General features: G+C 39.1%; 1 protein-coding gene across 9 annotated transcripts in view; it reads left to right on the top strand.

Annotated features, from left to right (window-relative positions):
- LOC130582917 (poly(rC)-binding protein 3-like) overlaps positions 1-25,567 on the top strand; it is a 283,354-nt gene that overhangs the window by 221,424 nt on the left and 36,363 nt on the right. For all 9 annotated transcript variants that reach the window (XM_057381899.1, XM_057381898.1, XM_057381893.1 and 6 more), the window contains 3 exons: positions 12,115-12,268; positions 25,402-25,425; positions 25,524-25,556. In XM_057381899.1, the coding sequence (XP_057237882.1) occupies positions 12,191-12,268; positions 25,402-25,425; positions 25,524-25,556 (135 nt within the window). In that variant the 5' untranslated portion in view covers positions 12,115-12,190. The remainder of the gene's footprint in view (positions 1-12,114; positions 12,269-25,401; positions 25,426-25,523; positions 25,557-25,567) is intronic.

Raw genomic sequence — 25,567 nt, 5'->3', positions numbered from 1 at the left:
CCCCTCCCCCAAGTACAAGTTTTCAACCTTTAATTTGTATCCTGGGCATTCCCAGGTCTTTTGTATCATCAGAGCTTTCCTGATGTGACTAATTTTTAAGAACTGAGTTTCCCAGTGGTTGTATTTRTATTGGAAATGTATTACTTGTATCGTAGATTTATTACCACCTTTGTTTTTCACTGTGTTACTTTTGGGGTTATTATCTTTCTCCTCCTATTTGAGTTCTTCTGKTTTTTAATGTCTGCAGTCATTACTGTGATGCTAATACCCTCTTCTAGTTATTGATGCAGATACTACCAAAACTGTAGTAACGATTTTTTTTTTTTTTTTTAAACTTTGGGGAAGGTATTTATTTATTTCTTTAGTAGTAACCCATTCCACAGTACATCTCTGACATTTCTGCAATAGGTGACCAATTACCTTCTCTTGATCTTTACTTTTTTCTCTTGAATGAACAAATGGGTCATTTTGTGGTCCCAAGCAAATGTGGGAAGGTAAGGGCACCGTCAAATCATTGACATTAGCAAAGGTCCTGTCCTGTTTTCATAAAGAACATAGAGCACCAAATTACACATCTGGTTATARCCATGAAACTCTGTTAAAGGTAATGGGATTGTGTATTACCCACAAAGCTACTGGAGCCGCTGAGCAAAAAAAAAAAAATGGAATGTGTGTCCTGTGTCTGCTTAAATAAAGCATCTTTTGTTGGGMATTTTTACAAATCTGGGGAATTTGTATTGATTGTATTAGTTCAGTTTCAGAGTCCCCTTCTCCTGCATTGCTCACTCAAAATTATCACTGGGAGAAGAGAYTCCCAGTGGTCTGCATGTGAACCATGACCTTGCGCCTCTGCTTAGTCCGTGTCTCCATGAAACTTGTGTGAACCTGAAACTTTGACATTGCCCTATCTCTTAAAAATGTTGAAAGCATTTGGGAAGCTTCTGTACGTTCGTGCACATATATACAGGTACATGTGTATGCATTCTTGTACAGAAAGGGACTGAAGGTTGGACAAGAGGACAGACACTTCATGAAGCACTGTTTCAGCTGAGCAGCTTGGTGAAGCAAATGAGTTGTTYATTCAAAAATAGGCCCTTTCCTTTCTAAAGGTTCCACAGAAATAACAAATGCATGGCTAGRGCCATATGCAGTACTAGAGCAAGATATAGTGGCTCACTTTACAACTGGTACTTTGAAGTCCCTAATAGATTATTTTTGTTTTTCTTTGGTTTTCAGTACTTCCATTAGTTAGAATGGCTTTTGAGTTTTAAAGATTCTCCTGGTTTAAATCAGTGACAAAAATATTGATTTAAATGGCTTAAATCTTGGCATCTGTTTGGCTCTTTACTCTTGAGTATTGACTGCCCATAAAAGAGTCATTTATTGTGGGTTGGGTTTTGGTTTTTTTATTGGGTTGGGGTTTTTTTGTTAAATCTTTTTTCAAATGAGGCTCTGGCACTTAGGTTTCTTCACCTATTGCATAGTCCTGAGTTTACATACATATGCTGTATGTTTTGACATCAGTGGCTGAGAACTTAAATATTCAGGTTGTGGCTTTTGAGGGCAATAATTCCARCACTCTGGCAGGACATTGCAACCTTGCCTTTTGTTTTCTCCTTTTATCCCCATGAATGATGGAAGTCTTTGCAGCGCTCAGCCATATTTACAGCTTTTACAKCTGTGCTACTGTCGGACCACTTTCTCTGACAATTCCATCTTTGCCTCAAGCAAGCATAAGTGAGGTGTAGCAGGAGAGACTGTCACTGTGGACTKACTCACACTTCAGAGGCTGGTACCCATCCCCTTGCAACAGAAGGATGGCAGCTCATYCTCTTCCCTTTCTGAGATGCTGTGTGAATTTCCCTTTCCTTAAATAAGTATTTTATTCATCTGGGTAGCTTGAATGGATTTTCAAATCCCAGCCTTATAAATAACGTAATTAAGGTGATGACAAAAGGGGTATTTCTGCTTGTTTGTGTCGGAAATTCAATTAGATCAATATATAATATTTTTATGTTTAATTAAGTGAAATGTATCAGTATTGTTATTAGCCTCATTTCACTAACCAACAACCATGTKTGTGATTTGAGTGAAACAACTGACTCATGTTTATCAAATGAGATATATCTAGAAAACATTTAATTTACAAATAGGTTGGACAAAGATATAGTCTAGGACAGATATAATTTCAACACTGATGGAAATATAAAACCCCAAATATATTTAAATATCTGTTTGTTTTGTGCCCAGTGGGAACATACTTGATGGGTTAATGTTTTCTATTAAAGAAGATTCTGTATTTTCTTGACTATTCTTCTGATTTGGGGAATTTTTTCTTTGCTCAATAAGAAGCTGTCTGTACTCYGGTATGTACTGGCAGAGAAAATTGCAAATCTCTTGTGTCTGTGAGACTGTTTTTACTTAAGATAAAAATCTTATTTAAAAAATCATTCTATTCCTAATAYTTGCTTATTAGATTACATCCCAGCAATGTGGTGCATAATGTTTTAAAATTAGTCCACATCTGTCATGTAAAAAAATATACCTTACTTGCTTCTCAGCATTTAACCATATTCTATGCATATATACATACAATGTTGAAATGTATCTTTTTATGTATGTACATTAATCTTACTTTAAATATGTTGGAAATAGACCATCTGAACAATTTCTCTGTTCTCTCACACATTTTGAAAAATAGGAAAGAGAACATCTGTTTAGAGTTGACTCTTTCATTTAGTGCAAGTACATTTATTTTTAAATCAACAAGTTAAGCTGTTGCTTTCTTTGTTTTAAATTATATTAAGGTAAATTACAATTTAAACACTATTTCAAAATGAAAATATTTAGTTGAGGAAGTGTCAAAGTCATGCATTTGACTTTAGGGGGCAGACATTATTTAACAAATGTATCACACATTCACAATATTTAGGTCATCCGAATGTAAGGTTTTTCCAGGAATAGGTGTGGGCCAAAAATCTCTTATATGGTGGGCCATTCATACAAGCAACTGTCTGCTGGACAGACTACTATGCTACTCGTTGTGGTGGTGGTCTGTACAATTTCTTCCCACCTTCCCTGTGATTCACATGTGCATTTCTTTATTAGATTTATTATCTCACACTATAGAGAATGATTAATCCAAGTTAATTGGCGTGTCTGTTTCTTARTCAAACATAAGCAAGTAAGGCAAAATTTCAGTTTGAAACAAGCAACATAAAAAATCCTAGAGGTCTGAGAAACATGGTACTTTACTTGAAGGTTTGGATCCACAGGGTAAAGTGGCAGGTAAAGCTGATTTTGTGCTTAAAGTCATGATTGGAGCTTTAGATTCTTTGTTAAATAACTGGTCCACCACATGCATAAATTGTCTTCCTGATGTTCACTGCTGCCACTATCAAAGGAAAGAAAGCACTTTCTGCTCTGTCCTCCTGAACTCATCCTTGAATCCTCCAGGAGAATATTTGTACAGAGTAATTTATAGTATTTATAGAAACTGTCTTACTTGTGGAAGCACTTATATGGCATTAGTCCGACATGTCATCTTCGGTCTACAAGAGCTTTTATCTGTCTGGCTTTTGCACTTAGGCAGAAGTGCTAGTTGGCTAYTGTGTTTGTGCAAAGTATTGACAGGCTCACTCCACTGCTGGTTTTTAATTCATGGGGAATTGTAAAACTGCTCTCTGCATTCCTGCCAGGATAATTCTTTCCAGAATACTTGTAGAAAGAAGGGGGRAAAATTGGAAAGATGGAAGATACCTTTGACAAAAGAATCACTGTATTTTCCATTGCCTGAAAATTACTTATGTCCCTCGGATCCCAGATCTGTTTGGCACTTGCTGAATGYCATTGTGTAGCTTTTCTAGATTTCCTGATAATTGATTTACAAATATTTGATAGTATTTATTACCTGTTTGGCTTTGTGTTGCTTTCTAATGGGGTAACTTTTGATATTTTGGCAGTGTGTAGCTGTCTATTCACACACAGAATAATATTTTGACATTAATTTATGTTAAATAAGTAATTTGTCATTAAATATTGATACTAGAAAATTTGTGAACAAGACAATAGTCTTTATTGTGCTTCTGTGATTTTTCTTCCTGTAATAAATTCACAATATCATATTATTTATTCAAACAGCTTTATGAAAAAACATTATAAGTAGAAGAGTCAATAAATATGTTGCTGTTTACTTCCTTTAATAAATCAAAAAGGGAATAACCAGTGTAATTGCCTGAAGCATATGCTTATTGACTAGCATGAGGGAAAGTGGTCCATTTTAAGAGCAGGACTCATCTACATCAAGTTCAGCAAGTAAACATTCATCAGTTGAGAAGAGAAAAAATAAGTCTCAATTCTTTTGCTATTCTCTTCGAAGATTATTTGACATGTAGTGATCTTCAGCAAATGAGATGTCAGTTGTATAGGGTGAGGGCATTTTTAGGGAGAGCACAAAAGCAGCTGCAGGGAGAGCACAAGGCAGCTTTTTCTATAGATAAGACAGATTCTTCCTYTGGCAAGATACCATTAAACATATCAAGGAAAAACTAGTGTCACTTCACATACTTCATAAAATTACATTCAAAAGGCAGCATTCTGGAGTCTTGCCAGTTTTTATGCTTTCTATTGCCTTTAAAAGTTGTTCTGTTRTTTTTTTCATCCTGTTCTTTCCCCATCAGTTTCCCCATCATTTTTCTTTGGCAAAAATACTACTTCCAACTATCTGTAGCAACTACAGATCTTAGCATATAAGAGATAAGGAGATTTTTACAATAATTAGTAAAGGAGCACAGGACTTACTAAGCTGTGTAACTGCCTTTAGTTAGTAGCTGTTAACTGGTGGAATAATGTATTGCTCTTTAATCCCCTTTGACTTTGGAGCTAATATTGTACCAAATARTATTGTACAAACATGTATTTTATCTAGCTGTTTGTGTACTCAATTACTGTTCTCTTAGTGGCACATATTCAGCTTAYTTTTATTAGTTGTTATTTATATCTCTTTGAGCGTGTAATTTATTAATTTCTTGAATCCTTCTTCTCTCTAGTGTTTCTTTAAATTTCGTTGTTGAACTGTTTGCCAACTGACACATGCATTGTTCTGGTAACATGAAGAATTAATTTTCTCATTTCTGGATTTTTGGATTCATATCAAGTATCCCCCTACTTAAAATGGGCCATGATACCACAATTTAAGGGAGTCAGGTTCTGCAGATCCTGTTCTCTTCATGGAAGAGTTAGAGATTAGCATTAAGTCTATTTTGAGAATATAAATTGTGAGGATGTGAATAAAATGTATAATCTTATTCCTTTGTGTAGAGTCCTCTCTAGTAATTTGGGAGATGGAACTGATAAAGTAGGAAGGTCGATACTGCACCTGCTTCTTCAGCTATTGTTCTTTAATCATGTTGTCTTGGTGAGGCTTCTGTGTAAAACTGGAGTGCTCCAAAGTCTGATTTTTTCTTTTGCAAGTGGTTTTTATTGGAAGATAAACCCTTTGAAGAGTTGTCATTATTATTACTGTTATGTTATTGTGGGCTTCCTCTGAGCTTTTTGTTCTTAGTAAACCTCACAACTATATGGTTTGGTAACAGGGGACGTTTTTATCCTTCAGCTGACACAGATACTGAAGAAGTATATGTTTAGCAAGTATCCAGTTGTCTTCTTTTGCTTCAGCTGAGACAGTAAATATTGTCTGATCATTATCCCTTTTCATCATTTCTAAAAAAAAAGTTCCTTGAAACAAATTCATCCAACTGGAGCTGAGCTGTTTTGCTCTGGATTTCACCTAGAGTTGCGATTGTTGGCTTTAGGGAGTGGGGGTAACTTTTGCCAGTGTTTTTCTGGGTAATTATATTGTTTAGTCCTTTAACATCCAGAGATGTTACTGTCAAGTGAAAAGCCATAGATAATAGCTGCCTAGTTTATCAAAGAGCTTGAAAGCAGAGTAGTTATTTCCTTGTTTGATAGCGTGAACCTTTCTGTGGCAAACAACTTACTTTTCATTTCAAGCCTTACTGTATGGTCAGATGTGTCGATTTCTACTGATAATGTCATCTATTCTTGTGCAGTGGTAATTTTCTTATGTTCCTTATCCCTTCCTGTATTCCCTCYAGTTTAAATGAAAGACTAAAATCATGTAAGTTGCATAAATCTGCCTCCGAAGAACTGTGCTCTGCTGAAAGCACAGGTTATTTCTTCTTATCATGATCCCTGGCAGTGTGTTTCTTCCAGTTCCTGGGAGGTCTCCCTCTACCTGGAGTCTTCTGATCAAGAGGACTTAGCTACAGCCTTTTCAGGGCTTCCTGTGTTTCAGTTTTCTCTGTTCTTTTTTATTCACTCTTGCTGTCTTTTTTTGAGTTTTATTTTTTTTGTTTGGTTGTTTTGTTTTTGGTTTTGTGGTTTTTTTTTTTTTTTTTTTCTTTTTTTTTTTTTTATTGCACAATAGATGAAACTTTGAACTATTTCTTCATTATATTAGTGTGTTACTGTCCAACTTCCAGTTCTTCAAAACTCATGATAAATCTGTTCATCTTCAYGTTACTCTGCTCATGGCTAGTCTCCTTTTTCATCCCACCTTTCCCTGTCCCCATGCCTTTGGCTTGATACCTGACTGGCTACCCCTYCTTTGGGATGTTTCCACATATTACAAAAATTATTTATTTACTGTGAGAGACTGGATGTTCTTATGTCTCCCTTATAGAATCTACCTTTTTCTAAAGCTACAGATACACGGAAACTATATGACTGGATTTGTGTCCTCATGTATATTAGAAGTGACTTCTGAATGTCAGTCACTACAATTTCCCCATTCTTGTATGTTTGTTATTTTTCTTTTCTTCTGGTGAAACAGGTGGAATTTGTTCTTTTGAATTTCACCAGTAGATTCTTCTTSCTTTCTTCATAATTACATTTTTCTCTTGGTGCTAATGAAGCATCGTAATTAGGTTCAAGAAKTTTTGAGGCCCAAGCACAGGGAATGCTTTGCAGGGTTCTCTGGCCAGTTTCCTCTTTCCCAGCAGCTCAGATTTAACAACCATATAATCAAGATTTCACATAGCAGGGCAGGCTTCCTCCTTTAGTATTTCCAGGTGGTTTTTGCTTCCTCATTGATTTTTCTTGCATTGCTCCTGTTACCAGCCATCTAAAGCTTCCTTTCTCTCTTTCTCCCTGCCTTTCTTCTTCTYGCTGCATCTCTTTGCTTTCCAGCACATCTCTGTGACTGTGCAGCTCCACCCATTTCACCCTGTACATGCTCTCTTTCTCTCCCTCCTCCCTTGCATCGCTCTGGACCTTCAAGATGAGTAGCTTTCTTGGCAGATTCACAGATGCCAAATAATTTATTCGGGCTTTAAACTCAGAGATCAGTTGCCTGATGTCTACCTTGGTACTATGTTGATTTTATTCATCTTTGGCACCACTGCCTGCTGCTTTCTTATCCTGCGTGCCCGAAGTGGTCACCTTAACCTATATCTCTTTTTTAAAGCACTGTGCAGCCGTTTTCTCTGCAATGGTCTGCCTTATTTTCTTGGAGRAAATTAGTAGGCTTGAGGGGTAGGAAGAAAGGGGGTCATGAGGTTGAGGTTGACTTTCCCCATCTCAGGCTTCAGGCAGCCATCTCACACTATCTCCTCAGYCACGAGGATTCATAACCTCCATGTGTGTGCATGTGTGGGGGTTGTGACACTGCCCTTCAGCTGTATAGTTCATCTTATAGCTTTTATTAATTCACTGAAATCCCTAAGGAACTGTGTTGGGGTTTTGTAGTAGTCTGATGATCATGTGGCTTAGCTGCTTATTGTTTTATTCGCTTAATCTACCCACAGTTACAGAAAACCCATGTTAGAAAATTGTATGTAATGAATATTGAACATATAGGACATGTGGTTTTATGCCAGCTTGTGATAGTTAATATTAAGAATGTATAGAAACACATACTTAAATATAAAAGATATTTGCATAAGACTCCACATCCATTTTGTTAAAGTTTTAATAAGGTTGTAGTTTTTAAAATGCATTGAGATGTTTTTWTCTGAGGAGAAAGAAAAATGAAGAAAAATGTTTGCTTCTTACATGATACACAGCAGTGAAAATGTCTATAGGACAGTAGAAAAGCCTCAAAGGAAGCAAAGATCCACAGTTTGCTGGGAACTATTTGATGCGAGCTACTTTCCTTTGTTCTGTGGGCATGATATTTTTTGCTTGCTACCTGGAGCTGCAGAGCCCCAGATCTTGGATTTTGTGCATTCTGGTCCAGAGTCCCAAGGTCAGAAAGAGGATGTTGTCCAGCTGTCGTCCTGTCGCTGCTAGCTCTCTGCCGAAGGCAGGCTAAAATGCATATAGCCTCACTCCTAACATCTAGCCATGCCACTGTCTCCCTGCACAGAACTCTCTGCTCACCTGTGGAGGCCCCCGACTTTCTTCTGGCATCAGGAAAAGTGTGACACGCTGATTTTTTTTTCAGTCTGAGACTCAATTCGCCCAGCCCCAGGGTAGGACCTCACCACACACACTTTGAGAAAGGAGTCTTCTGTGTTCAGCCTCCTGTTTGCTTGCAGAGAGGCACACACAAGGCAGGAACATAGTAAATTGTTCAAAATGCTGATTTTGCAAAGGAGAGGGAAATTATTTTACTGATTAAATATTCACGATGCGCTTGCATATGACAGCAGTAGGTTTATAAATACAGGGATGTCTTGCTGTCTGATAGGAGGCTTTGTGGAGGGAACCATTCTTTACCTTGTGCATGATCTGACATCTGCATGCACCCAGAGATAGAGATCAGCATGTTTGCAATGTTGTCTGCAGAAAAATTTGCTTTAATTACTTRAAAGTAATGAAGTACAACAATGCATTTTATTTTAATCTGTCTTTAAAACCAAAATACCCAGGTCATTAACAGTGCTGTAGGTTTACTTTGTAAAGATGTAAATGTTTTACACAGAAAACTCACACTCTCAGGACAACTGAGGCAGATGTAAATAACCTGGCATAATAAAAAGTCTTCTCTGTTCATGGTGTATGTATAGGTTTACATACCCTTTCTTAGCACGTGAGACTGCCTTTTTGAATTAATTCCTTTTGTATCTCACACAGCTGCCTAACTCCTTGCAGGCACACACACTCAGCCCTCCCCCAGACATCTGTTCTGCTTCTCAGTACCAGGTGCCAAAATTTAAACTTGTCGGGAGGAGGGACAGTGACAAAATCCTTCATAAAATCAGATAGCAGGGATGTTTTTAACAGTATTTATGGTAGAATTTCATTTCTAACCTCTGTTTTTTTTTTTTTTTAATAACCCAAAAGATGTTAGTCTTTTTTACTGATTTTTTTTCAGGTTTTATCTGGAAAAGGTCAGGCTTGGGTGGGGATTGGTTTGATATTGGGGTAGAGACTTTCCTCCAATTTTTTTTGCAAAGTGATGTTGTAGCATCCCAGTAGTAAAAGGCCACGGTAACTGTAAACCTGTTTCTAGTCTGGGATTATTTTTCCTACATGGGAWTACATCTCATTAGAAACACAGCTGTACCTTCATCACTGAATTTTGATCAACAGAGATCTTCCATACCTTGCTTCTACTTGAAACACAGCTGTTCCTGAAATCTTTCAAGCATGCCCTAAAGCTGCCATCAGTTTCTAGAGGTTTCAGATGCGGTGTTGCTCCTATAAAGTCTAGAATACCAAGGTCTAGTCTACCAAAGTGCTCCTGTTTGGCATTTGGGGTTTGGTTGAGTTATCTTTGAAGAGCAAAAAATGCTGGGCTGTGCGAGCCAGGACATTTCCCTCATCAAGGAGCAGRTCAGCAGCATGAGACCATTCCCTTTCTCAGTCTGGGAACAACCACAATCATCTCCTCTACTCCATGCTCTGAACTTGTCAGAAGGGACTGTCATGGTCATCCAGTTGCAGACTTTCCCCTGAATCCTGGTCTAACCTTAAAGAAGCAGAGTACAGCCGATACCTTCTTCTGSCATTCCCTAGAATCTGCCTTGGAACATTTTCCTCTCACCTTCTTACATTCATGCTGTATCAGAGACATGGTCAGGCTGCTTCTGTTTTCTGCCTTCTTACCCAGGCACTTGGCTTCTTATCTCTATTCTTCCATTGGGATAGGTAGTATATAATGTAAGTGATAAACCTAGAAATGTGGGATCAATGGATTTATGTCAGCAGCTGTGGTCTGGATGGTGGAGCATATGGGGTAAAATACAATGAGTCCATGCTGGGTTAGGGAAAATCAGGAAGGTGGAAAGAGAAGTTGCTCTTTCTCACTCTTCATCGCTCCTTACGGATGTCTGCCACTTACTCTTGCAGTCACTGAAGGCACAGAGGCTCTCTGTGACCCTAGAAGAGGCTTGAGGGAAAACTCTGCGTCTTCCAGTGTATTTCCCAGGGGCAGAAACATCAGGAGCAGTGTGGCCACTTGCAGACCCTGGCTGAAATAAKAAGTTTCAGCTTCAGCAGATTGACTTGCTGGGAGAGTCTTCAGATAATACRCACTGGACAAAATGTGTAACATGGGGAAATTTCAGTGAACAAATTTAAGCCAGAGAGAGTCGAGSACCTTTTTCCACACTAATAATAAATCTGTGAGGGCACCACTTTTGGAGACCAGATTCATGGATTCAAGAAGACATGAGGCAGATTCATAGAGGAGTGGTCCACCAATGGCTCTGGAAAATGCGGGTCTGGAGGCAGTCTCCCAGGACACCGTGAATCGCTGATTTCTGGCAGCTCAGCAAGTCCATCAGGAATCATTCCACACATCTCTTGTGCTTTTTCTTTAAGAATTGCTGTTTACTTCTCCCACACATAACATAGTTTGACCAAGGTGGGCTTTACTTTGGCCTAGTCAAGTGCTTAGTGGCTTTTAGGACAGAGCTTAATCAGCCTCATGACACTTCCCTCCAGCGTTTTTAGGAGAACGATCCCATRGGCCATTCCAATTGTTTCGTCCCAWKCCTGAGTAGTCTTGGCAAGGGGACAGCAGCCTGCCACGACAGTGAAACACTGTTGTACACTCTGAAACACAAAATGGGTGTCCCTAGGAGTACTCATTAGGCAGTGTCCTATTTACACATAGTGCAAGGCAAATTTTTGGGAAGCCCTAAGATACAAAGCTAATAGGGTTGTTATAGAGGATGGGTGACAAAAAGGGATGGTTACTGAAAGGCAAGGTGTCTGTTTGAGGGTTTTATATTCTGTAAGATAAGCCTGAAAAGGACGAAACTAAATAAGGAGTCGCTAAGCCTTTTCTACTATGGAATTTGCCTGCCCTTGGTAATATTCCTTCCTGCCCATATTTTTGTTTGTGCTGATAAATGTCCTTGCATTAATAAACTCATAATGCATCTTGTTTATCCCTTCAAAGCCAGCCCTTGCAGCTTTCATTAGCATTTTAGGATATTTATGGCTTTGTAAATGACTGAAAATCTGCAATTTGTCATTAGGAATTAAGAAAAATCTTTGTATCACTTAGGGCTGAAGCTCAGCTTTGGCCTTTGAGGGACTGAGCCACCTCTGGGCCTCATAGACAAAAACAAAGTCAGACAGTGCCCAGATTTACAACAGCAAGTGGCTCTTAGTTATTCAGATGTCTTTGATAATGTGTCATCCRCTGTTGCTGGCAGGGATCAGTGTTTAGGCTCAGAATTAATTTCTCTCTAGCTGGAGAGAAAACAAAAATATCTCTTCTGTAAGAGCAAAAAGAAAGAGGTAGTAACAAGGAGAGAAGTGAAAACAGCACCAGGCATGTGTAAAAAAATGTTTGTATAAATATATGTATAGAGGATATACACACTGCAGAGTTTAACAAAGTGCTCTTCAGAAGAAAGCATTGCTTTAACTCTGCTGTGCTCTTTACTTTCAACTTTGAAATACAGGAAGTTAAGAAAATTTCAAAGGTTTCAAAAGAGAGTTTATCTTGTAATTGGTGAAGGGTTGAAGAGTTAGATGGGGAGGGATAATAATCAAAGGAGCCTTTTCAGCGTTAAACTGTAGTCCAGAAAATCAAAGGAAAGAATGTTAATTGGTTTGTACAACATGATATTCTCAGTTCAGAGTAGCTTCGGCCACTCAATGGTACTTTTTCTTTTTCTTCCTCTCTTTTTGTAGGTTGATTAAGTGAATAGAAGAAAAAAAAAAAAAGAAAAACGAAGATACTTTCAAGTATTGAAGATACAAGGCCAGGATGAACACGAAGGACGGAAAAGTGTCTGAAGGAGGTCTCAATGTCACGCTTACCATACGCCTTCTCATGCATGGCAAGGTGAAGCATTTCCTGTTGTCTGTGTGTTGAGTGTGTGTGCACCTACCAGCAGAGCCTGGCAGAGTCTGTTCCTTCTCCACCTCGAGTCAAAAGCACCATTGCCATAGCCAGAAAATCACCCCCTGCCTTTCAGGGAATGCTGCAGAAGTTCACACTGCAGCCCAAGCTCATTGAAACAAACGCTGCCACTAACGAATCCGTTTTGAGCGGATCTGGCAGCAAAAAAAAGGAATTATTTAATTGATARTGAGCCAAATTAGGCAGACCCTTGCAGGGGGCTGACCTGCATACAGCTCGCCTTTCTCAGCATTTGCTGGGTTTTGCAAGATTTTTGTAGGATACCAGAACATTGACTCGTGTGAAGTAATTGCTACAGAGTTACTGTCTATTTCTATTGAATGCAAATAGAGCAGAATTCTTCATTATTCTGGTGTAACATCTCATCAGAGGGAGCCCCCTGATATGCCAGAGATTCTTCCAGGTCCCCTGTGGGTTTGGTTTGRAAGGTTGACTCTCATTTCCTTTCTGTCCAGTGCAGCGCATAAAGCATGCAGATAAGGGGGAAATCTGTGCCTCAGGCTAAGTTCCAGTTCGGTAYTGTCATACTTAACAGTCTGGTCGCTGCTTATTTCACATTGACAGATCATAAAAGTGGGCTTTTAATTAAAAAACACATTTCATAGGTTTGTTTGTATTATTTGCATCAGACAACTCCAGGCATTTTTAGGCTTAATGAATTAATGTTACATAAAGTAGGTGGTTTGCTCTCTTCCTTAACGGGGAACAGTGAATATATATACATATTATWCTGGAGATCAAATTTGTATATGTAAATCTAAAAAAGTATTTTCACTGACAGAGTTTAATTTCATAACTGTAATACTTCTTGCATGTTAAAATAGTGGATGTTTTCAACCTGTAGCATGAACACACATATGATACACCCAGGGCACAAATAGGGCACTAAGGTATCTTCTACTGTGTTTTACTCATGGAAAAGTATGAGGGGATACAGCTTAAGTTTGCAAATTAAAAACCTCAGAAATTAGGTTATGTCAGATCAAATTATGTTTTTTCTCAGAAATGATCCAACCATTTTGTTTGATTTTTCTTTTYCCCCCTGAAATATTCAGCTTCAGGCAGGCATCTGGTGTGTAAATCTGCATCTTAAATAGGGATCTGTCAAACAAATTTAATAACACTCTCTCTTACAAAACCCACCTAAAATCTGTACACGTGTCTGTGCTCAAAATTAGGTCTTCAGGGTTGATTCTACAGGGTTCTGGTCCCAATCCATGAAAGCTTTTGAACACATACTTATCCCAGTGGGTATAAGCAGCCCTACTTGTTGCAGTTAAAATTCCCCTGTGCTTAGRTGGTGGTGTTATGGAGTTTTTTATTCAGTGTCAGACAGCTCTGTTTCTTTCAGAATCCTGCYTTTAAAGCAAAAATCAAATGTCTGTCATTTTGAGAACATTTTTGCTAAACTAGGATTATTTTTAAATCAGAACTGAAATCAGATAAACTTCATTTTCTCTGTTAAACATCATTGATTGTGTGTGCAACCACTTTGAACAATAATRGGTGTTATGTGTCCAAACTTCAATGCATATGTAGCCCCAAGGGTCTAAATTAAACCCACAAAAGCTACAAAGTTCGAATTTTWCCTGGGTCTATACCATGCATCCTCAGTTAACAAGGCACGATGGGTATACTGTTAGCTGCACTATGCTCTAATCATGTATCCTATTGTGCCCAAGTATTGGAAAGAGTACATTAAATCAGAATTTATTTTGGTTATAAAAGTCAGATGCTTTCCGTTTCTTTGATATCATTTCTGTGATTTAGAAATAATACAGAGAAATGAAGGATGTCTGAATCAATATGAACTCGGTGTGAGAGGGCATTCTGAAAGCTGTATATGCCTCTGAAAAAGAAGAAACACATTTCTAGACTCTWCCTTGAGATTTGTTGTGGTAATGACATCAGTGGAAATTGCTGATCTCTAATTAATATTTCTAGACAAAACACTTTGTCTAGAAGCAGAAGTTGGTGTATAAATAACTGGTCATAACTTGAGAGAAAAGAGGGGAAATAAAAGTGTTTTAAAAATAACAGTAGCAAACAGGATTAGGTTATTTTTAAATTAGGATAATTTTAAAGGTACTTATTTATTATGCATATCATGGAAAAAATGAGGGKTTTTCCCCACTAACTTTAACACTCTGTGTCTAAACCGTTATTACCAGTGTACCTTTGCATACGGAAGATCTCTGTGCTCTGTGTTATTTGCATTCATTTTGATAGGAAATCCATAACTTGTGCTACTGTGTTTGGTTATCTTGGCTGTAAGTCCTGCAGACTTAGGACATTTCCAGCCTTTGCTTTTTATGTGATTTGTATAGGAGCTCTAAGTCAAGAATTGACATCTTAATTAGGCTATTAAGTTAAATTCTATACCTGCAGAAAAATTAGGATTTGTGTAAATGGACTGACCTCTGCAAGATGGTAGTGAATAAAAAAGCCACAAAAATCAATTAAGAGGCAAAAACAAAAGACAACATTATTGTGGGGTGAAAGGAAAACAAGAGGGTAAGAGTCCTGAGCTCTGGGAGAACCCAGGCTGGTGCTTCCCCAATTGAAGGTAAAACTCATCAGCACCTTTGCTTTAAGGGAAGGAGCATCTGTACATCCAGCTGAGCTCCTGCAGGACTTCGTGCTGCCTCTGGGTTGGCCCCTAGGAGCTCAGCCACTCAGCATGGCAAGGTTTGGGAGCAACTGGCTGGCASCAAGGCAAGGCACAGCCTTGATATTCTCATGGCAGAAAATACATTAAGGGAGGGAAATTTTTTTATCGTGGAAGTGGAAAAAGAACTTGTGTGGGTTCTGCAAAAAGCCAACCACTGCGAGGTATAGAATGTTAACCTCAGGGTAACCTCAGTGTTTCCAGGGCCTCAAATGAGAGGTGTTTGTTCTCCTGAGCTGGGACTTCAGAGATTTTGTGATGATGTAAGATGAAAGGCTTGATTTTCATCTTGTGCCATGTTACATCAGTTAAAAAGTCATGATGATGTTACAGCCCTGAAGAGAAATCATGAGCAACACAAAACATTTGTCACATTTTCTTGCAATGAATTAGAGGGTAGGTGTTGGGGAGGATGCTGCAAGGGCAGTGCTTAGGCATTCCTTGTATCCACAGAGAAGCAACTGTCAGTGTTTGCAGAAAGTCTGAAAAGCAAGATTAGAAAAAACTTGTTACGAGGATGTGTGAGGAGGGGAGGAGGCTGCCTGGGCATGCTGCACCATCCATCACTGGAGGTTTCTAAGGACAAGTCAGACCAAACTGAATTCATTCTGTAAAGCTGCACTTCAGAGGCACTGCAGCATCTGCTGCTCAGCACCTTTTTGACCGAATTACCTGAATGCTGCTCCAGAGAGGTCAGGAACAGAAGAGCCTTTTGAAGGACATGCAGTTGGATGTATAGAATGTGTTAAATAATGCAGAAAAGCATTTTCATCCTTTATTAATGAGAAAGATGCACCACATTAAGAAATAAGGCTGTTTCATATATTTCATGCTGGAAAACAGAGAATGTGAGTTGAGGCTGTTTGCAGTGCCCTACTTTTGTATGTTCCATCTAATTCTTGCTGTTTCCTGAAGTTAAATAAGTAAAATCATTATGTAGGACAGAGATGTGAATAAATATGGGTATTTAATTCTCTTTTTCTATTTTTAAAATATAATTTCTGGGCAAGATTGGAATATTGCAGGGATTGCAAGATTTYTGCTTCSAGGAAAGGCAAGAATGGCCAGGCARTTTGGCCAGGTCAGATCAGTGTTTTTGAATGACCTAAGGAAGACAAATTGAGTGTGTGTGCATTCATGGGCAAACAGTCCCCACCCATCAGTATGGAGAGGCAGAGCTCGGGCCCAAAATAACTGTATCTTTTACTTTTTCTTCCTTTCTTTTTGTCAAGATAAAAATTCTTTTGGCTCTTTGCATGTTATAGGGTATAGGGGTAGTGTTCCATGTTTCTTACCATGCCTTGATCACCTTTTGCTGAATTTTCTATTCCCTTGACTTGTGGCTGWTTTTTTTGCCTTTCTTACTGCCACAGGTAATGAGGTTGGAAGACTGTGGGAAGTTTTAACCTTTTCCACAGGTATTTGCCACTTGACATCTGTAGTGTTCTTGAGCTAGTTTTGGCCAGTTCATGAACATAAATAAATAAATGTTGGAAAAGCACCTATTTAAACTATACTGGATAATGATTTCATGAATTGGGACTGGTTTGTTGTAGACAGCCAGTGTTAATAGGCTGATTAAGATCCTGGAGGCTCACYATTAAAGGTTAATTTTAGATGTGGATGGTAAAGAGACTGTGCCAGTAGAAAGATCTTAAATCTCAGGAAAGCAGCTTAATGGAGATTTAAAAGCCAGGTCCATGAGGTGGAACAGGAGAAAATGTTCAAATGACCCAGCACARAAAGTGCAGCAGGTCACAAATCCACTGTGACATCCACCTGCATYTCATAGTGGTGGTGCACGAATCTCTGCTTCCTCTGTCCAGTACAAACCTGCAGGAGAAATAATGCATTGTTTCCCAGGGCACTGTGTGAACGTGTACATTGATGAAATCATATTGGGTGCAGTGAAGTCTGCAAGAAACCAAAGTAAAATATAGTAATGTATTGAGTCTGAGGAATCTTTTAGAGAAAGGGAATGGAGTTCAGCAGTAAAAGTCCAAAATGGCTTAATGAGGAAGAACAAGGAAATAATTTACAGGTAGAATGAAGGAGTGAAGGGRAAACTGGCAGGGAAGTAGGACTCTTGCCAAATACTGAGAGGTGTAAATTGGAGAGTTGAGGCAATTAACTGGAGAAGGTAATTTAGAAGATACATGTTCAGTGACAGAAGGAAATCTGGAAAGCATAAAAGGCTAAAAAGCATCAGATGTGGCAGTGTCTAGAGAGTGGCACATTTGGGATATGCTGAGTTGGAGAGGAAAACTATTGCAGGAAAAGTGTGTGCAATTTTGGATGTGTGGTGTTGGTGCATCATGGGGCAAAGAGAAGGTAATTACCTTAGTGTTCTGCAGAATCACACCTGCRGTTCTGTGCTCAGCAGCAGGTGCCACGTGTGTGAGTGATGGTAAAGACTGGGCAGAGGGGGAATTCGCAGAAAAATAGCACAAGTTTTAGGAGACTGAGGAGACTGCCTAGCTTTCCTCAGAAATTCTCGTAAATACACGGAGAGAATAAATACAAGTGTTATGGAGTGAAGTTATTTTGAATGCTGTAAGTGCTTCTGGCTGGAAGTAATGGGAAAAATACTGTTTTGAAAACAAATCCTAATAAGGAAATCCCAAGAGAAATTTCTGGTATTGAGATTTTCATGACGTTCTGTAAGTCTACTATGCAAATTTTAAACATGTCTGGAAAAAAGTCACACATGTACTATTAGAGTATAGAATCTAAATCAGTGAATGAAAGATATGATGATTGAGTGGAGCTTTTCTTTAACTGATAACATTTGCTCAGTGACACATTTCTCATTCAGCAGTAGTGAATTAGAAAATGTACCTGCAGTCAAATGTTTGGGTTTGGAAAAAAACGTATGAGTGGCTTGGTTTTCAGGTGCTGAACTCCCAGTACTTACATCTTAATTCTACATTCCCTGAGCAACTCAAGGTATTTGAGTTCCAAATTATTTCAGCAGGATTTGTGGGTGTCTTGGGACCCTGGTTACAGTGGACTTACATCCAGCTTCAGTGGTGACTTTCAGACGTGATTACTCTGTGGTGCTACATACAGAATTTTTACCAAAAAAAAGGAGGAAAATTTAGACTCATAAATTGATTGCTCACACTTAACAGCTCAAATACAGAATAAAATCATGGAGAAAAATTACCTCTTGCTGTTTTGGCATCAGAGATTTCTTTTAGTYGCCACTTTCTTTGTTTAATTTGCTCCCTGAAAGGCCATCAAGCAAGTACAAAAATAAACTTTCCCCATCTTAAAGTTAATGCCCTTCTCCTTTCCCATTTGATGTTTTATTTTTTACTTATTGAAGTATAGAATATAACAAAATAACTTTAAGAATCRCCTTGTCAGTAATACAATCCTAGCTGTAAAATACCAATCAAGCCAACRTTTGTTCTGTTCTTTCCAGTTTCCACGAATGCTGTCAGGGTATTATGAGGATTGACTSTCCTGCCTATTGCTATTATAGTTCCTGTTTTGTTTGCTTGCGTTTACTGTGATACCTGAGAGCCCTGCTCATGCAACAAAACTCTGCATGCAGRTGCACAACACAAGATGGATCTCCTCTTGGTGTGTTTGTAGCAAAGATACTCTCACTAGCCCCAAAAATCAGCAGAAAGGAAGAGAGAGAGTTTCTCCCAGCCCCTGGACACTCTTATGTCACTGGAAACAATTTCCATAGCCAAGTGTTCCCACTTTTACCAAACGAAAGCTCCTCATCGGTCCATGGCTGTAATGAACTGAGATTGCAGAAGGCACACACCCTACTCAGTGCTGCTACTTCAGCATCACGGGAGCAGGGACAAGCACAGGGACAGAATTGGTTTTTGGTTTGGTTTTGGCAAAGGGAAGGCTGGGAACTTAGGTGTGAAATTGAATCTAAGCAGGCTACCCATCTGCTATCAAAGAGCAAAGGAAAAATGCCCATTGACACAGCTGCCCAAAAAAAACGTTAGATGGAAGACGCATAATACTGGAATCTGCATCAGAAAAAAACATAATTTGTAAATTTCTTCATACACTACCACATTTGTTAGTGTAAGATCTGCCTCAGTAAGGAAGGCCTTGGACTGCAGTGCCTTTCTAAATTAGGGCTGTGAGCATCAGGCAATGACTACTGAAGCATCACTTAGGAACATGAGATCTCCCGTGTCAGTGAGGCTAATCCCACGTAATCCCAGAACACAAATCAGATTCTCAGTTTATCCAAGGTAGCCATTTTTACCCTGACACATTACATCATGTTTCCAAAAACTGACTTTTATTCCAATCTTTGAAAAGTGTTGATGCTCCACATGCTCCACGCAAACGCATTGCTCAGTATCTTTGTGGAACRTGTTCCTGGGATTGTCCATGCAAGCATATTCATTACCTTAATTGACTATTGGCAGCCCTATCCTCAGTTGAAGAGAGAGAGTTGAGTGATGTTATGCCTTTTTATGGGTGAGAGAAAAACAATTGGTCGGGGTCTAGAAAACTTTATCAGCACAGCTGTCGTGTACAGTTGCCAGGAGCCCTCCTTGTCCCATGAAGGATGTTTCCCCACTATAGAAGGCTGTATTTCTTTCCTTTCAAAGCTGTGTTGTTTGTAGACTCAGCCCTACTGCTCTGCCTTGTCCTTGCTCATAGAAAGCAAATTAGCAATCAGAGCATTGCCTGAAGGAATTTTAGCCTTCAGGATGGTGCCTGGGCTTTGTCGGATGCTTTGGGGTRAAAACATACATTCCTATATTATTTCTTAAATGTGTTTTCCATCTAGATGTGGCTTTATCTCAGGCATGCTATGAAGCTTTTRTTCCATTTGCCTCATGGCACTGATAATAAAAACTACATGATAATAGAGCAAGACCTKTGTGTTTCTATGGTCCCACAATAGCTRYSTGGGTTTGGCTTGATTTTMCAGGACTCAGTAATTATTAAACCARTCTCACAYTTAGRAAAAGTCATRGAATTTCGGACTTTATGTTTACAGATCAAAGGTTAATCTTTAAACCAAGGTTTGTTACCATTTTTAAAGCCTCTTGTTTTCATAATATGACTTACTTCTTTCTCTTGTTATTCAAAGGACAAACCAGATAAYTGATTAGGAAATAGCTTTCTTCTTCAGCCAGTTTTATGTCTTTGTTTAGTCATTCTTGCGTCAAGGACCGTGCAAAAGCCTTGACTCACAGACTTTTTTGTTGCCACCTCTTGTTCTGCTGGTGCTGCCTCGCCTTCACCACAGATGATGCAAAATCTGCAGAAATAGCTTTGTGCTCTTTAATGGGCCCACCACTTCCCAAATTTTCATTAAGAACAAAATTCATCCCATTCTTGTAATAAGAAAATTATGCAAATAATATTATATGCTACATTTCAGCATGAAAGAAACCATCCCATTTTTCCCATTGCCTTTCCTCAAGTTATCTACAATGAATGGCTGGTTTGTTAGCAACATACTTTACTGATGCTGGGCAGTCTCCTGGGTTTGTCAGTGAGGTTCAGCTGTAGTTGTTTTATCTACTTTATTAGAAACTTCCTACTGAAGAAAATCATAATGACAGCTCACTTCCCCAGGCTTGAGAATTATCTTCAGGCTATCTGGAATCAGCATGGAGACTTCAAATTTTCCTGGGGTTTTCCAAAGTGACTATTTAAACATAAGTGTGAGGATCTCCTGCTTGAGATGCTCTCACCAGGATGCAATGCCCTTTCAAAGGCATTACCTGGGCTGGGTACTCAGCACTATGTGAAACTCAAGTCCCTTTGATGAACCTCAGGATGGGCCCCCCAGATTGCTGTCRTTCCTTGAAGGAAATTTTATATTCATCTGTTTAGTGCCTGCATGTATATGTTGACCTTATACACAAATACACAAATATACCTGTGCCTGTGTGAGTATGTGTCAGTGGATGTAGGCAGACASACACAGCATTTTTGAGTCCACCTGTTCATCCAGCATGGCACAGCTGCTTCTGGAGGGTGGGGATTTATATGTTGAATCCAGGTAGCCTGGGTTGTACTTTAGGTCTGCCATCAGTCTGCCAGATGGGTTGACTTTCTCCCACTGAATTTTAGTTCCCCCCTTTATTGCTTCTTTTTGCGCACTTCTTTTCGATTTGCTGTTGAAATGTGATTATATGAAGCTCAGTAATTGTTATCGTATAACTTTTTCCACTATATTTACATGTGGATGGTTAGTCAATAAATCAGTCTGAAATTGATGAGAGATAGTTACTGCTATTCCTAAGCGTAGAAAACAGCAAATAGTTCACGAGTTGTTAGTATATTGTAATAGGCAATTATTTATTAATGCAGCTAAATCAAACATTTGTMTGACCTGCAGTGAGGCTGAATTTGMCRTCAGCTGTAGGACTCCTCTCACCAACTTCACATATGTTAGTGTCAGTTTAGGCTGCTTCTACTGCAGRTGAGAAAAGCCAAAACCCTTGTGAGTACACTTCTTCCCTCCTTTATTAGGAACAAAATATCCTCCATTATCTCTCCCTGGACAGCACTGAGGGTTGGTTGGTTGGCTTACACTGAACTCCTAAYTTGTAATGAACCAATGTAAGTGATTGACATCTTATGCACTCAACTACAGCACATTTGGTGTCTGACAGATTTAGAAGTATTTTCTGAAGAAGATAAAGCCATCAAAGTAACCTTGGGTAGAAATAAWGATAAAASTTGAATGTCATAAAAATGGTGTTAGGTGTCTCATTTAGCAGTAAACTTATTTCAAGGTGGTACAAGAAGCTGTATGAAACAAATACTGGACTGTATGAAAAAGCGTTAAAGGTTTAGTGAGGTAACTTTGGCAGTTTGAAGAATGATGTGTAAACAGTCTTTTGATTTAATCTGTGGCTGAAGTAGATTTCTCATTGTAATTAAAGCCATGATCTGATGTCACCAGTACTTTTTTGGAGCTTTCCTAGAAAAAGCTAAGACCTCAGAAAAGACTGAAGTGAAAACCAGTCTGCATTTTAATTTTAATTTTTTTTTAGTAATTTGTGTGAAGCAAAATTCTGAAAAAAGTAAGAAATGCTCATGTAAAGTTAGTGCTTCTCTCTGCCCCGTGACCTTACCTCACCTTGACAAGCTGAACCCCATCTCCCAGTGGTAGAGGTGGCATCAGCTTGGATGTTTTGAAACTGCCTTAAAGAATAAGCTCTAAAGTTACCTTTTTGAGGAAGGGGGGAATTTGAAGTGCTCCATAGAATTACAGTGACATTTGCAAGTGTGCTYCAAGGAACTGATCACCAGTCTTACTGTAACATTTTTTTTCAGTGGGATTCACACAGTTCATCTGCTCAATTATTCAGCAGCTCGTACTCCTTGTTAATAAATGACATGGTGCTGATCAGTCAGGAAGAATTCCTGTCTCCACTAAAATCCAAAGTAAAACTCCCACAGAATTAAATGAAACAAACAATTTGAGAATCCTATTATTTTATGCTCTCCTTTACTTACTTAAATATTCCTAATTTCCTTGTTGGGCCATCTTTTTTTACCAATGCTACAAACACTACATTGCTTTTCTGTTCCTAAAGCAAAGTATGTTTTCCTGTTCCTAAGAAAAGTATGTTTTCCTATTTCCAAGGAACCTATCTGAGGTTCAAGACCAGGTCTACAGATTCTAGTGAAACTTCAAGTATACAAAACCTAAACTTATACCATGGACTGAAATACAGTTGCTTGCCCATAGCAACTGAAACAGAATGCTCTTACCTCTAGCAAAAGGTCCTTCTGTCTCCTAAGAATTTGTTTTATGAAAGTAATTATTTCTGAAAGCTGAAACTGAAAAGAATGGAAAAAGTTTTCAAGAGTAAACTGCCAGATGTGCTAAGTGGTCAGATAGGAACTGCTGGACATAGGGGATTCCCAGGGCTTGTCATCACTGAGAGCCTTGCTCTAAGCCCATTCAGCAATTAGTGGCAGATTGGCAGAGTTATGGTGATAATATAAAAAATGGTGAGATGTTCAAAATTTGAGGGAGTGGGTGTCCAAGATTTGTGTCACTGCTAACAGAAATGCTGCTTCTCATTTGAGTATCAAGGCAGCATGCTGGTGTGGCAGTCTCAGCCACAGGAAAAGGTGTAACCTAAACCCGCATATTAAGAGACAATACTCAAATAATTTGGTTACAAGACAGAGAACTGTAATGAGTTCATTCATTCCCATTCTCACAGAGCTGCTGCTTTGCATTGTATGTGCAGAGGGGCAGATGTCTCACAGTCCCAGATGGACACAAGCAGCTTTACCAAAAACACTCAGCTGTGTGACAYGTTAAGATCTACTTTACATTGGCCAGCACAACTGTAGATTCCTTAAGGAGAGATTTCGAGAAGATTTGCAGCTCCTGTCTAAACAATATTGCTGGTCAGTGTGTACAAGAGAGCAGAATGCCATCATGAAGAGCAGTTAGAAGGGAAATGAAAAGGGGGAATGGGAAACAGGAAAAGTACAATTTTAAGATAAACCTGAGAAGGGGCCTCACAGGACTGAGGAACTTTGTGGCTAATAGTGCATTCACTTCAGTGGGTGTAAGGCCATGACTGAAGAATCACAGAGCGATGAAGGTTGGAAGGGACCCCCAAGCGTCTGCAGTTCTCCAGTCCTCCTGAATCAAGCAGATTTCATTAGAGCAGATTACACAGGGCTTTGCCCAGGCTGGGTCCTGGATGCCTGTTTCAATGTCCAGCCATCCCCATGGTAATTTTTTTTCTTCACATTGAGTAGGAATTTGATATTGTAGCTTACTTTCCTTATTGTACACTGCAGTATGACTCCCCTGTCAAGTTTTTTCTTCTTAAGAACAAATGTAGGTCTCTCACCCTCTCCTCATGTGCCCTGTGTTCTGGTCCTCTGACCAGCTTGGTGGCCCTGCGTTGGATTCACCTCAGTGTGTCCTTGTCTGTCTTGACTAGGAGCCCAAAACAGGCCACAGTGCTCTAGGCATGGTCTCATAAACACAGGAAGACAAGAGTCATTTGCCCTAGCCTGCTGGCTGCACTCCTGCTAATGCAGTGCAGCCTTTGATTGATCAGGGGTGCCCTGCTGATGCACTCAGKTATGTTGAAGTTCTGAGCTGGGACCCTCGGGACTTTTCTGCCAAGTCAGTTTAAAGGTACCAAGTTTTAGTCCAGCTTGTCCTTTTTGCAGCCTGTTCAGCAGTCTGGTGTTATGTGCAAACTTGCAGAGACCATAAAGGAACTGTGTGCCAGAGTTCTTCATTGATATAGGTAAATTCTCAGTGAAAAGTCTTCATGTCTTCTGAGCAGGATRTGAGGAGTTGCGAGCACAAACAGCTTCGTATTATGAGCTTATAAATAACTGATGAAAAGAACTCCAGGTCACTGCAGGTAGTTCTTTCCTGCAGAGTGAAGTCAGTACCACTTTATCACGAGTCCGTCACTGGATAGAGCATTGGAGGACAATTTCAAAAATCCTACACTTTGGACTGTGTTGCAGGATGGATCACACTTAAGTGTATGGTGTGGGATGTGGGGGGGAAGTGGTGTATCATGTCTGGGACAGCTCAGCTATATGAGAGAGATCTTTAACTATAGATTTCACAATGTTAGTATGGCAGAGGAGGTTATTTTCCWTTAGCTAGTCCCTCCATCAGATGATTTCCAGTCTGATGTCACAGCTGCATGATTTGTGTAACATGTCCAGACTAATCATTTTAGCTTTAATAGTTTCATTTTTGCTACCTGTTGGCTTTATTCACYAAACTTATAACCCTTGGGATGTTGCCAGAACTGCCACATTGTTCTCCTATTGTATGCTCAGAGCCACAGTTCTCAGTATTTTCTTTCCCTTCTTGTAACATTGTGGGAGCCCAGTTGCAATTCCCAAATCCCCAAAAAGTGATTAGTAATTATTGTTCGGTAAGTGCTTAATAGGGAGATTAAGACAGGCCACCAGGTGTTTACACAATAACACTCAGTAGCGTGGAAATTCAGCCCTCGCTATTACATGGTGTAAGGAGAGTAAATGCCTGCCCTTGGAGAAACCAGCAATTATTTTGATGCTTGTATTATACCTCATTTTCTCTAGTAGACTGTGTGGTTCTGTTATTTCTTAACTTTTCATTCCCTGATAGGGATTTGTCTGTGTTTATAGTAGCAGGATTGATCTGTAACCACGAGATCGGTTTCTATTAAAGGTGTTTTTCTTGCACCATCAGTTGGCTGCAAAGCTGCATTTTTAGTCCATCCCTTTGTATCTAACATGACATATTTGTATACAGCAACAATGGAAGGGAGCTATGCTTCACACTGAAGCTTTGAAATAAGTGATAGTGAAATAGCTTAGGAGCAGCACAAATGCTCTTCTGTAACAAATCATATCATTCACAATGTCTCTTTTTTTTCTGTTTCAGGAGGTTGGAAGCATTATCGGAAAGGTCAGAAAATAACTTTATTTATATTCATGTCAAAATATTGTATATCAGTTCTCTTTTTTTAGCCCAGGCTAATGGATTTTTTTATGTTTCTTTAACAGAAAGGTGAGACAGTGAAGAAGATGAGGGAGGAGGTAAGACAAGC

The sequence above is a fragment of the Malurus melanocephalus genome, unplaced genomic scaffold (genome assembly GCF_030028575.1).
Source record: "Malurus melanocephalus ecotype Western Australia unplaced genomic scaffold, MMel_1.1 scaffold_539, whole genome shotgun sequence".
Lineage (NCBI taxonomy): Eukaryota > Metazoa > Chordata > Aves > Passeriformes > Maluridae > Malurus > Malurus melanocephalus.
The sequence above is the reverse complement of the archived record's forward strand: the minus strand, read 5'-3'. Positions and strand labels throughout refer to the sequence as shown.